General features: G+C 42.1%; 1 protein-coding gene across 2 annotated transcripts in view; it reads left to right on the forward strand.

The window, feature by feature from the left end:
* The window catches only part of LOC127637223 (sushi, von Willebrand factor type A, EGF and pentraxin domain-containing protein 1-like), a 164,040-nt gene that overhangs the window by 119,758 nt on the left and 30,214 nt on the right, over window positions 1–14,068 (forward strand). For both annotated transcript variants that reach the window (XR_007969706.1, XM_052118196.1), the window contains exons 18-25: window positions 3,081–3,242; window positions 3,436–3,597; window positions 8,294–8,382; window positions 8,769–8,865; window positions 10,377–10,490; window positions 11,069–11,182; window positions 12,530–12,731; window positions 12,832–12,989. Coding sequence is in view for 1 of the 2 variants with exons in the window: in XM_052118196.1 (XP_051974156.1) it covers window positions 3,081–3,242; window positions 3,436–3,597; window positions 8,294–8,382; window positions 8,769–8,865; window positions 10,377–10,490; window positions 11,069–11,182; window positions 12,530–12,731; window positions 12,832–12,989 (1,098 nt within the window). In the remaining variant the exon portion in view is untranslated. The remainder of the gene's footprint in view (window positions 1–3,080; window positions 3,243–3,435; window positions 3,598–8,293; window positions 8,383–8,768; window positions 8,866–10,376; window positions 10,491–11,068; window positions 11,183–12,529; window positions 12,732–12,831; window positions 12,990–14,068) is intronic.

Raw genomic sequence — 14,068 nt, forward strand, 5'->3', positions numbered from 1 at the left:
CGGGCATCTTTTTGGTCCTAATGTTCCGGAACTGTTGGAAAAGAGGGTAAAGCTGTCTGAGGCCACTCGTCAACTGACGCAGGTACAGCGCAACCCTACCTTTAGGATGCCAGCAGTTCAGACCCGACATCGCTATGCCACACCGGAGCCATATTTCCGTCAGCACGCTACACCTCAGTCACAGCCCCCTCAAAGGCCTCGGGCTACTGAGAATGCTAGAGTTTTTCGGCCACCTCATCGACATTTGCCAGGAGGACCCCATCAGCGCCCCCCCCCCACGACCACTAAAAGTCGCACACGTAAAGCCTGAGACACTCAGGCCGGCAGTCGATCGTTTTTCAGTAGAATAGATAGAGTACTGGAGGATCAACACAGCGCAGACCCTTGGGTTTTGACGACTCTGAGCAGGGGATATACTCTACAGTTTCGACGCCGGCCTCCCTGATTTTCAAGAATCGTTCCTACGGTTGTCAAAAATGCAGTTTGTTCAATGGCCCTCTCTCTGGAAATGCGTTCACTGTTACAGAATGGAGCCATAGAAAAAGTTCATCCCCTAGTTCAGGAAGAGGGGTTCTATTCAACATAATTTCTTGTTCCGAAGAAGGACGGTGGTTTCCGACCAATTCTCGATTTGAGGCATCTGAATTTGTTCCTCAAGGTCCTTCCTTTTCGAATGCTGCGCACAGCCGACGTTCTTCGGTCTGTGGCAGCAGACGATTGGTTTGTGAGTGTCGACCTGAAAGATGCATACTTTCACCTCCCAATTGCTGTTCATCACAGAAATTTTCTGCGTTTCAGTTTTCTGAATCAAGCCTACCAGTTCAAGGTTCTACCTTTCGGTCTTTCCCTTGCTCCTTGTGTCTTCACAAGGTGTGTGAGCATAGCTCTGTCTCCTCTCTGGATGAGAGGTATGCGTATTATGCCTTATCTGGACGACTGGCTTCTTTGTGCCCCCACAAAACGGCAGACTGTGCAAGACTCCAGACTGCTTTTGAGACATGTGCAGAAGTTGGGGTTTTCTGTGAACAAGAAAAGAGCTGTCTGAATCCAACACAGACCACTACGTTCATAGGAATAACCCTAAATTCCCACCTAATGTCTGCCTCTCTGTCTCAAGAACGTGTGACGAACAATCTACAACTCTTGTTGTAGAACATTCTACAACTCACGAATGGCCGAACTGCCTACTATATGCGTTCCCACCTATCCCTCTGTTATGGGAGGCGTTACACAGGATCTCTCTGTGCAAGCACAGAGTACTATTCGTGGCACCACGATGGCCAGCCAGACCATGGTTTCCTTTGTTGCTAAGACTTCTGTCAGGCAATCCATGGAAGCTTCCCCCCAGGAAGGACCTCCTCTCCCAACTGGAGGCCAGCGTCTGGCACCCAGACCCAGCTCGCCTGCAGCTTTGGGTCTGGCCATTGGGTTAAATCCTTCTCTGGAAGATTGTAATCCTGCGGTTATTCACACAATCTCCAATGCTAGGGCTTTTTCCACTTAACAGATCTATGCTGGCCATTGGAGGTTTTTTCTGCATGGTGTGAGAAGCAAGAGCTCGATCCTGCAACATGTGACATTCCGAGCATCTTAAGTTTTCTTCAACATTTACTGGAGGATGGCAAAATGGCTTCCACGCTGAAAGTGTATGTCGCTGCTATTTCTGCATATCATGTTCCAATTGGTGGATCTTCTCTTGGATCTCACAGTCTTGTCTGCAGTTTTCTGAAGGGTGCACGCCGTCTTAAGCCTGCTCGGAATCCTCACTTTCCCGTGTGGGATTTGCCACTCGTGCTTGCATTCCTTTGCTCATCCCAGTTTGAGCCCTTGCAAAGCATTGACGTGCAATGTTTAACCTTGAAGACTGCCTTTTTGTTGGCTATTGCTTCTGCGAAACGAGTCAGTGAGTTGCACGCACTGTCTGTTAGCGAATCGTGCTTGCGTTGGTTGCCGGATGACTCGAGTGGTCCTACGACCCAATCCTTCTTTTCTTCCAAAAGTCCTTCTTCCTCAGTTCATTAACCAGCACATTGAACTGGCCTCTTTTCAAACTTCTTCAAGGTCTGATTCAAGTGCTCAACTTTTTTGTCCTGTTCGTGCCTTGAAGTGTTATGTGGACACTACTGCTCAATTTAGACAGTCAGACCAGTTATTTTTCTGCTATGGTGGTGTGAAGAAAGGTGCTCCAGTGTCGAAGCAGAGGTTATCAAACTGGATAGTGGAAACTATTATACTGGCTTACAAGGCAGCAAGGCAACCATTGCCCCAGGGGCTAACTTGCCATTCCACTAGGGCCATCTCATCTTCATGGGCTGTTTTTAGAGGAGTTTTGTTGGCGGACATCTGCACTGCCGCTACCTGGGCTTCCCCATGCACGTTTGCCAGGTTTTATAAGGTCAACGTTGCTGCTCATCATGCCGTGAGTTCTGCAGTTCTTCAGGAGCGGCCTTAATTTTTCAACAGGTCAGTGGCATTCCTCAAGACTATGTTGGTATGGGTCATCCAGTAGTGTTTAATACTGCCTCTGGCGGTCAGTAGGAATGAAACAGAACGTTAGTTACACATGTAACTGTGGTTCTGTGAATTCCGGATGACCGCCAGAGTTCTTGGTCACTCAGAATACACGAGAAAGGCGTACCGAGGCAGAGTGCTGAGCGGCTGTGGTTTATAAACCCCCAGGGCTCAGCATACGTCACTATGTGACTTTGTTGGTATATTCTCTCGACCTATCTGGCTGGCGCTGCGATAATCCAGTAGTGTTTAATACTGCCTCTGGCGGTCATCCGGAATTCACAGAACCACAGTTACATGTGTACGTTCGTGGACAGTGGTTTTCTCTCAAATGTGAAATTTCTCAAAAAATATTGTTATCCTTCACTACCTCCAACAGTTGCTCCAACACAGTGCTTTTTCATACATCTTGACAAATCAGCTATTTTTAACCAACTGATCGCAAGGTCACTTTAGTGGATGAATTCACTTCCCCTCAAATTCACAAATAAGCAGAGTAACCAAAATTTCTAATCATGTCTCTGTGTGTTTGTGTGTGTGTATACTTGCATGTGTGTGCATGTTTCCAGTGCAGTGTCAGCCAGGCAGCTCATCACTGAGTGGGTTGGAGACCTGCGAGTCCTGTCCATTAGGGGAGTACCAGCCGGGTTTTGGCTCCCAGACCTGTCTCTCATGCCCACCCACCACTACCACTGTTACTAGAGGGGCTGTGGACGTCATTGAGTGTGGTGGTGAGATATAACAAATTATTAAACACCTAAGAATTCCTTCAACATTTGAGACAAGATTTCAGATGTGTTTCTTAATATTTTGTTGGATCTGTAATATCTTTCAATTCCCTCTTTCTCTTTCTGTATAATATTTCCCTTTCTCTCCTTAATACTGTCCTCACCTCTCTCTTTTTCTCTCTCTCTCTCTCCCCAGTACCGTGTTCTGCAGGTTACTTCTCTCGTACGGGTCTGGTTCCATGTTACCCTTGCCCCAGAGATTATTACCAGCCTGAAGAGGGCCGATCCTACTGCCTCTCTTGCCCCTTTTATGGCACCACTACAATGACTGGAGCCAAAGCCATTCAACAGTGCTCCAGTATGCTTCTTTCCCTTTATTATGTTGGCTTGACTACATACTATTATTCTACAAAATTGGTTTTGCAACATCCCTTCAACCATCTTGAAGGGATGTTGCAAGCTGCTGGCCCCCCTCATGAAATAATATTGGGAGGAGACTTTAATCTTTTGATGGACTCAGTCCTTGATCATAGTGAAGCAAAAGGGTGCAAGCCCCCTAGAGCAACATTGATGCTTCACAAGATGTGTACAAATCTTGGTCTTGCAGATATTTGGAGACCCCATCTTGTAGGGACTATATATTTTTTTTTTCATCAATCCATAAGATTTATGCTTGACTAGATTTTTTTTTATATTTAATCCCTCATTTCATCTGTTGTTAATTGCTCAATTGGAAACATCTTAGTCTCAGATCACACCCTGGTGAACTTTGAGGTGTTGCCACATATGGAGAAAAAGAAATCATATAGTTGGCGCTTTAATGTACCCCTGAATTCCAACAAATGTTAAAGGCTGAAATCAATGTTTAAACAGAGACCAACTTGATCCTCTGTTGGCGTGGCTTGGGAGGCACTGAAGGCGGTTCTTAGGGGTCAGATTATACATCACCTCGTTCATCAAAGAATCTGAAGCGCAAGAACTCGTGGCTTTGGAAGGGAATATTAAAAGGCAGAGCTGAAGCGCTGAATGTCATCTGATGGCCTCAGAGAATTTACCCAATTGAAAAATAGATATAATATTATTTTGTCACGGAAGGTGGAGTTTTGGCTATTCAGGGCAAGACAGTCATACCTTGAGTGGGGGACAGAGCAGAAAAAACTTTTGGCCAGATATATAAAGCAGAAAGCCTTTTCTTATCATTCCCTCAGTGAAATCTGCTGGTGGTGAAATATTTACCTCAGCCATTGATATTAATAATGCTTTTAAAGAATTCTATCTTGATCTCTGTAGTTCCACGTCTTCATCTTCTGATGAAGATATTAGAAACTTTGTGGAACGATTAGAACTCCCTAAACTGACGACTGAGCAAAAACATTCTCTTGATTCTGAGATAAACTTGGAGGAGCTTGGTGAGGTAATTAAGGCCTTGCCTACAGGCATTTCATCAACATCGTGTGATCAGACAATGAAAAGGCATTTGATATGGTAGAAGGGGATTATCTTTTTAATATTTTGGAAGTATACAGGATCAGGAATACTTTTATTAGATGAATTATGTTACTTTATAGACACTCGGTACAAACAAATGGATTAATTTCAGATTATTTTACTCTGGATAGGGTAATATAGGGGATAGGGTTTTACTCTTTACCATTATTGTTCTGTCTTGCCCTGAAACCATTAGCAGCCACGATAAGAAAGGAAGATGATTTTCAAGACGGTTCTCGCTTCCTCCTTCCCATTGGACCCCTTTACACTGGTGGCGAAACCCGGGAAGTAGGAGGGATGCCTGTTGCGGAGTCCTCGACACTGCCGTCCACCCAGGGGAGCGCCGCTGCCATCCACCGGGGGAGGGAGTAGACCAACCGCCCGGATGCGGTGAACGGCCGCCGTTCGCGAGGTGAGTGGGGACTGGACTCCCCGACCGCCTGAAGTGATGAAGCCGCTGCCAGGGGCGGAGGAGAGCCCTGCCATCCCCCAGAAACGCGGAGGGGTCGGAGGAAGACCGCCGTCCGCGAGGGAAGGAGGGAAGTGTTCCCCAACTGCCTAGAGCGGTAGGGCCGCTGCCAGGGGCGGAGGAGTGTCCCCACGAGTCGCCGAGAACACGGAGGGGCGTTCTGACCGCCGGGGGTCGTGAGTCTGACTCCGGTCCACCCTGGGAGAAGAGGCTGTCGTCCGCCTGAGAGGGTGGAGAAGTGATCGAGGACCATGCAACGGTGTATCGGAGAACTGGCGAGAAGGTTTTTTTTTTTTCATCTCTCTCTCTCCTCTCTCTCTCTCTCTCTCGCTCTCTCTCACTGCCGCTCTGCGTTGGCCTTTTCCCTCTCGTTTAAATTTTAGTGTTTTTTTTAGGGGGTACTATACTGTTACAGGAAGTACCCCCCCATCTTATTTATTTCATTTATATATCCCCTTGTCCCCTCCCTCGTCCAGGTAGATGGGGATGACCTGCCGGCAACTAGGCTTAAAGCACGCCCTCCCCCAGGGAAGGGGGGGGTACGTCAGGCCGGGGGCTCCCCAGACTGAGAGAACGAAGGAGGAATGTGGCAGGGTGGAGGGTGGGGCCGGGTTGTGATTATACACACCTGGTCCCTTATCAGGCTAATTAAGCCTCCGAGAGGGATAAAGGCCAATGACAGACGGTGGTGCGAGGAGAGAGAGATTGTTAACGGACATGTCCGTCATGTGTGTTTGTGTCTTTTAAGTTATTCATTAAAATATTATTTATATTATCAAGCCGGTTCTCGCCGCCTCCTTCCCATTGGACCCCTTTACAATATATTATTATTTTTTAGTTTTTTTGTGTCTATAATCATGTGTGACAACTGGGGTGTTGTTGGGGGTCGGGGTGGGGGTAATAGTGGGGGTTAAGTATGGATTCTGTTTGTATATGTTTCTTTGTTTAGATGAATCAATAAAAAATCTAATTCAAACAAACCCAAAAAGGGCATTTGATCTGCTTTAAGTTATTCTGCCCTTCTCTGTCCATTTCTCTGACAGTTTAGTCAGCTTTTCTAGACATTTATCCAGCTTGCTAGCTGGCTATTTATTTTATTGTAATGTCTGTTTAAACCATAAAACTTTTAAAACTAGTTAAAACTTTCAGACAAGGCCTTGCCAAGCCAACATTAAAGTTTGTGTTGACAAACTTTACATATCTATATTTAGTTATTTCCAGCATTCCCATGCATTTTAAATCTAGGCCTTTGGTGCGATTCATGCCATTAAGAAAACAGTTTCACTATGAATAAGACACCATATGCCATATGCATCATACATTATGTGGCAGTCAACTAATAATACCAACTGACATTTTAAAAATTCACCCACACATGAAAGCCAGAACCAAGGAAGTCAAATACCAAGAAAAAGCAGTCTAATAATAGTTGTGATTTAAAGTTTGCTTGCAATAAATTTTGTTTCATCAGGGTACACGGTTACTTTTCAAAACTTGATCCGACACTGAATGCTCAAGCAGCATAATTTACACTTAGAAAACTCATGATGTTACTCTAACAATGCAAAAAGCACTTCATTGAAAATCAGTCCTCCTTTCCTGTTTAATTAATCTTTCGCACGATCATGGTTTTTAAATCCAAGCATCTCTTTCTCCACAGCAATAACAACAGTGATGACAGCCGTCTCGTCTGCAAGGTTTCTCTTCGCTTTCAAATTACATACATCACTTAAAGTGTGATTGCGTCACTCAAGGCCAGCTAGAAGGCCTGGACTGGGACAAATCCTTAAGACCACACCCACAAGAACATTTAAATAAATCTGATTGGCTGATAAATCTGACCATTTGACTTTAGATGCCTATTCACTGCTGTGTTTAGGCATCTAAAGCCTGACAGGATGGAGCCTGACAGGGTGGAGCTCAGAATTACACGCTGCTTTGGCTAATGGTGCGTCGAGAGCATCAAAACTACCGGAAGTCATTAATTTGCTATATCAGCAAATGTTTGTTTACCTTTGTTTACTTATTAATTATTTCTAGATGTTTGAGATTCTGATGCTTGGTCTAAATATAAAAAAAAATTAAAGTACATAAGTTATTTAAAGTAATGTTTTTTTTTTCGAGATTGTCTCTTGACTGATCACATTGTTTTTGGGTTTGTTTTAATTGGGAGCATCTGCTTTAAGTAGTCACATGTAACTGTTTTAATTTATTTTGTTTGTTTCATGAAAAACATGACAAATAAGCCACATCACTTTATAAGATGTTTAACTGGTTGCATAAAATACATTTCATAGGCAAAATACTCTGAATAGGCAACTTAAAAACGCTACTACATTCTGTATGACTGAGGTTTTTCATCTGTTTTTTTTGTCAGCATAAGTTTTTTAGTGCACAGTGCCAACATCAGTTGCGTTATGTAAATCGCTTGCAATATATATATTTAGTGAGTTAAATTCAGGAAAATATGGTATGTAAATGTCTTTAGCAGCACAAACATAATTGCAAAAATAATTGTTTCTCAACAGGTTTTCCAAACACTCGTACCGCCCCCTCTCAAACTAGTCAATTCCCGCAGACGTCACAGAGCCACAATTTTAACATACTTTGGGAAGTAAACATACGAATGGCTTAATTATAGTTGTGTCTGTAAATTAAACTAGGATAGTACATTAGTTTGACATAAAAATTGTGAACTTCACATACAGTATGCAGTAATGTGATAGAAAGTAAAAAGTGTTCAAGATGATGTTGTGCAGAGGTTGTCTACATTCATTCACCGGTTTTCAGTGTAATACATGGGTCATTCCCATGTTTTTCCTTGGGGCTAGGTTTGTGAACAATGAGAATCCAATTCACATAATGTAATCTGATTCTTTGTACGTGTAGGAAAAAGTGCCTCAATCTGGAAAAGATGAGGATGATGAATGCCTTTGGGTAATCTTTTCCAGTTTTGACATCAGAAATTATCCTATTTCACATCTTTTTTATGTGTGTGTTTTTATGTGTTGTGTTTATTCTGTCTTTTTCATTTTCTCATTCCTGTCTCCTTATTACACTGGCTTTCTTTCCTTCTCTCTCTCTTGGTCTGACTCAGGTTTTGGCTCTAGTTTATTGCCTAAAGAGGAAAGTGCAACTCCAGCGCCAGAAGTGGTTGTGAGAAATGAGTATCAACCCAGTAGTCAGGTGACTATCTTTCTTACTGAATCTGTATATCTTTGAAAAGTGTTCCTGGTGTGTTTGGCTTACATATACTTCTGTCTCTGTAAAACTGACCATTACATTCCATCTTCTAAGTCAGTACACCAGATGGGAAAGTAAATCAGGTAGAGACTCCTTTTAAAACTGTCAGGAATTTCCTACATCCAAATCTCAAGTGGCCAAGATGGATGGGAGCCTCTGATGGGTTTAACTGTTGATCCTTTTGCCAAAAATCACAGGGATATTGGTAATAGACTGGGATAAAAACTGTTCAGAACTTATTGTTGGTTTCACAGCACCCCCTGGGGGCTGGAATTAAATTGTTAAATATTATTTATTGAAAAAGTTGTCTGCTCTGCTCTCTGCTGCAGATGTTCCATGAATGCCTTCTGAATCCGTGTCAAAATCAAGGCACTTGTGAGGAAGTCGGGGTTGGATATATTTGTACCTGTCTTCCAGGATTTACAGGTTCAGCAAGCTCTCACATTAAACTCTTGTAACCATAACTAATTTACAAGTAATATTTTAAATCCAGTTGTTAAAGGAATCGTTTACCCCAAAAATGTAATTATCTAATCATTTATTAAACCTTGTGTCATCCCAGATGTGTATGACTTTCTTTCTTCTACAGAACACAAACAAAGATTTTTAGAAGAATATCTCAGCTCTTTAGGTCCATACAATGCAAGTGACTGGTGTACAAAAGCTCCAAAAGGACATAAAGGTAGCATAAAAGTAATTCATAAGATTTCAGTGATTTAATCCATGTCTTCTGTTGCCATCCAATCGGTTTTGGGTGAGAACAGACCAAAAAAGAACTATTTCATTATAAATCTTGACATCAGCAGTCTCCTTGATGATCATTATTTGCACATGCGTCAATCACTAGGTATATTTGACCTTGCAATCATGATCATACATAAAGACTGTAATGGCAAGATGTACAGTGAAATTTTTTTATATTTTGGTCAGTTCTTGCCAAAATTGCTTCAGAATTAGATTGCTTCAGAAGACATGGATTAAACCACTGGAGTTGTAAGGATTACTTTTATGCTGCCTTTATTTGCTTTTGGAGCTTCAAAGTTTAGGTCTCCATTCACTTGAATTGTATGGTCCTACAGAGCTGAGATATTCTTTAAAAAAAACTTGATTTGTGTTCTGCAGAAGAAAGAAATTCATACACATCTGGGATGTCATGAGGGTAAGTAAATGATGTGGGAGTTTACATTTTTGGGTGAATTATCCCTTTATATTTAACCAGCTTACGGAAAGTTATTCTCAAGGGAACACTTCACTTTCTTGTTGACCTACTTTTTTGTGTGCAAACGTTACAAATGTGTCATAGATGCTAAAGTTGATAAGCTCTGTGATAGAACTTCAGTGTGAAATAAGACGACTCAAACTGAATAGTTTTTAATAATTCAGCTAATCTGGAAAACAATGTAAAAATTTTAGGGGGCCTGGGTAGCTCAGCGAGTATTGACGCTGACTACCACCTGGAGTCGCGAGTTCGTGCTGAGTGACTCCAGCCAGGTCTCCTAAGCAACCAAATTGGCCTGGTTGCTAGGGAGGGTAGAGTCGCATGGGGTAACATCCTCGTGGTCGCGATTTAAGGATTTTGGCTCTTGATGGGGTGCGTGGTAAATTGTGCATGAATTGTGGAGAGTAGCATGAGCCTCCACGTGCTGTGAGTCTCTACGGTGTCATGCACAGCGAGCCACATGATAAAATGCGAGGATTGAAGGTTTCGGAAGCGTAGGCAACTGAGACTTGTCCTCCGCCACCTGGACTGAGGATAGTAACTGTGCCACCACAAGGACCTACTAAGTAGTGGGAATTGGACATTCCAATGGGAGAAATGGGGATATAATTAATTTATGGGGGATAAAAAAGTTATCAACTCTTTTCAGTAAGCCTTTATGGTGTAGGTGAATCACTGCCCAGTCTTTTCCAGTGCTTCTTTATTCATTGCCTCATAGGAGCCAAATGTGGGATTGACATTGATGAATGTCAGTCTATTCCTTGTCAAAATGGAGGCTTGTGCAGAGATGGCATGGGAGATTTCAAGTGTCAATGTCAGCTGGGGTTTGTAGGTAAGGAAAAGACCACTGATTTCTGACTTTGATCTTTGAAGCCACTGTAAAATGACTGTAAACGCTCACCTGTGATCGCACATTTCATATTAAAACGCCAAATTGCTATGTTGCTTGGCAGACACTGGCAGAATAATTAATTTAGATTATTATTAATTATAAATGTAACTGTTTATTGAACATTGGTGTCTTTTATCATAGTGCTGTTGCCACTGTTTTATAAAAGCAACCCCTTACCCATGGTAAAATCACTGTATCACATGGCCTTTTGTGGCTTATGTCTTTATTTTAGGATCTACATTTTTAAAGCAGTTAAACCACTTACCCAAAATTCCACTCAGTTCTAAAGAGTTTCTCTACTCTCACTTTTTTGATTTAGGAATGTCTCTAAATCCTGTGAATCTGGCAGTGGAACTAACACAACCCTCATTCTCAGAACCTTATAACACTTTTCAATTCAGGCCATTGTCTCTCATCTTTAAAGTGTGGATATGATTACACATGTGGCTGCATATTTGGAAATTTAATGGGAGTGTTTTTATACCCGCGCGCATCTGAATCTGTTTTGTCTCTGGAAGGGTTGCTGTGTGAGGCAGATGTTAACGAATGCAGCTCATCGCCTTGTCTGAATGAAGGAGTCTGTGTGGATGAGGTGAATCAATTTACATGTAGCTGCCCAGATGGATTCACAGGTCAGCACATTGCCTCAACTGTTCAATTACATATAATGCCATTTACAGTATAGTGTATTACTCTGTAAAGGGATGTTCTTTAAATATCACATAGGTTTTCATTTTGGCCATTATGAGCACTGGTACTACACCAATCAGCCAAAACATTAAAACCACTTGCCTAATATTGTGTTGGTCCCCCTCGTGCCACCAAAACACCAACCTGCATCTCGGTATAGAATTCTTAGATTATATTCTTCTCACCATGTGAAAAGGATCTAAGTTCGTGGGCAATGGAGGAGTCAGGAGACAACGAAGCAGGTTCAAGGTCAGTCGTTATAATTATAATGACTATATTTAGTTACATTTGACGGTAAAAGTAGTCTCTGTGCGGTCTGGTGAGCTTCCTGGGTACTCTCTCTCCCCCTCTCTTTGCTCTGGCGTGCCTTTTAAGTCTACCTCCACCATCACTATAATGAGAGACAGGTGTTAGACACAGTTATGAACCAGGTGACGAGCCTTACTACTCTCTCTCTGCAGACCAACACATGACCACGCCCACCCATGCCATACACCACAATTGTACAGAGCAGTTACCGTATCTGAGTTACCGTAGACTTTGTCAGCTCAAACCAGTCTGGCCATTCTCTGTTGACCTCTCTCATCAACAAGGCATTTCCATCCACAGAACTGCTGCTTACTTGATGTTTTTTTTTTTTTGGCACCATTCTGAGTAAATTCTAGAAACTGTTGTGCGTGAAAATCCCAGGAGATCCTCAGTTACAGAAATACTCAAACCAGCATGTCTGGCACCAACAATCATCCATGTATCTGATCAGCCAATTGTGTTACAGTAGTGCAGTGCATAAAATCATGCAGATACAGGTCAGGAGCTTTAGTTAATGTTCACATCAAACATAAGAATGGGGAATAAATTTTATTTGGACCCTGGCATGTTTGTTGGTGCCAGATGGCCTGGTTTGAGTATTTCTGTAGCTGCTGATCTCCTGGGATTTTCACACACAACAATCTCTAGAAATATACTCAAAATGGTGCCAAAAAACATCCAGTGAGTGGCAGTTCTGTGGACTGAAATGTCTTGTTGATGAGAGAGATCAACTGAGAATGGCCAGACTGGTTTGAACTGACAAAGTCTACGGTAACTCAGATAAACGCTCTGTACAATTGTGATGAGAAGAATATCATCTCAGAATGCTATTCAGAATGCTATACTGAGATGCGGGTTGGTGGTGTTTTGGCAGCACGAGGGGAACCTGCACTATATTTGGCAGGTGGTTTTAATGTTGTGGCTGATCGGTGTATATGCTGAGCACCACAACTAATGTTGTTTTTTTCATTTACGTCTAGGTCCACGCTGTGAGTTGGAGATAAATGAGTGCGCTTCCAACCCATGCCAGAACAGAGGTGTTTGTAAAGATTTGGAGGGTGGGTATTTCTGCTCATGTCCTCAGGGCTTCACTGGAGACAGCTGTGAGTTTGATGTCGATGAGTGCTACAGCGCCCCATGTCTGAACGGAGGAACGTGTGTTGATGCTGTCAATCATTTCAGGTTAGCGTGGAGGCCTTTGCTTTAATGTTTTTAATGCATTGATTATTTTTTGTATATATATATATTTTTTACAGACATACTTTCTCATGTTTGCCATCAGGTGTGAATGTGTGAGTGGATACAGAGGCATGCTGTGTCAGTTGGATGTAGACGACTGCGAACCCAATTTGTGTCTGAATGGTGCGACCTGTGTGGACAGAGTGGCTACTTTCACCTGCCGATGCCGTCCTGGGTTCAGTGGAACCACGTGTGAGACAGGTATAGATGCATCGCTACAGATTGAGAGAGAACGAGACAACAAAGTTGTTTTCATTATAGAAAATCATCATAATAATGGAGATAAGCATATTAAAGATAGTCTGGTCACCACTGTAAATTAGATAAATGTGTTCCTAGAAGAGACTGGAAAATTGCCAACTGGACTAAAAGCTGCAATTTTCGATTTGCAGACCTCTAACGTCATCAAACTGAACTGAATAAGTAATGATTTCCAAACTGGATGTTGAAGACTCCCAATGTCTTCCATTGGCCAAACAAAACAGATTATCACACCCCAAACTCATGCCATTGATTAAAGGGATAGTTCACCCAAAAATTTTAAGTCTCTCATTATTTACTCACCCTCATAATATCCCAGGTGTGGATGACTTTCTTTCTTCACCAGAACACATTTGAAGAAAATTTGGAAAAAAATCTCAGCTCAGTAAGTCTTTAAAATGCAAGTGGATGGTGATCCGATTTTTGAAGCTCCAAAAATCACAGACAGTCAGCACAAACGTCATCCATATGACTCCAGCTGTAAAATTAATGTCTTATAAAGAGACACAATCGCATTTGGATGCGAAAAGGATAAATATTTAAGTACTTTTTAAACTCTAAATCCAGCTGCGGCCCATGCATTTTAAGTATAGGTCTTCAGTGCGATTCATGCCATTAAGAATGAGATCACAGTTTCACAATGAATATCATACATTACATGGTGGTAAACTAATGAATCCAATTGACATTTTAAAAACACGTCCATGCATGAAAGCCAGAACCAAGGAGGTCTAATACCAAGAAAAAGCTCTCTAATAATATTTGCAATTTAAATTTTGCTTGCAATAATGTTTGTTTCATCAGGGTTCACGGTTACTATTTCAAAACTTTATCTGACACAAAAAATGCTCAAGCAGCTTAATTTACACTTAGAAAACTCCTGATGTTGCTATAACAATGCCAAAAACACTTACCAATTTCCTTGAAGTGAAAATCAGTCCTCCTTTCCTGTTTAATTAATCAATCGCACGATCGAGCAGAACATCTCAGGTTTTTAAATCCATAAGGATCTCTTTCTC

Source organism: Xyrauchen texanus, chromosome 1 (assembly GCF_025860055.1).
Source record: "Xyrauchen texanus isolate HMW12.3.18 chromosome 1, RBS_HiC_50CHRs, whole genome shotgun sequence".
NCBI lineage: Eukaryota > Metazoa > Chordata > Actinopteri > Cypriniformes > Catostomidae > Xyrauchen > Xyrauchen texanus.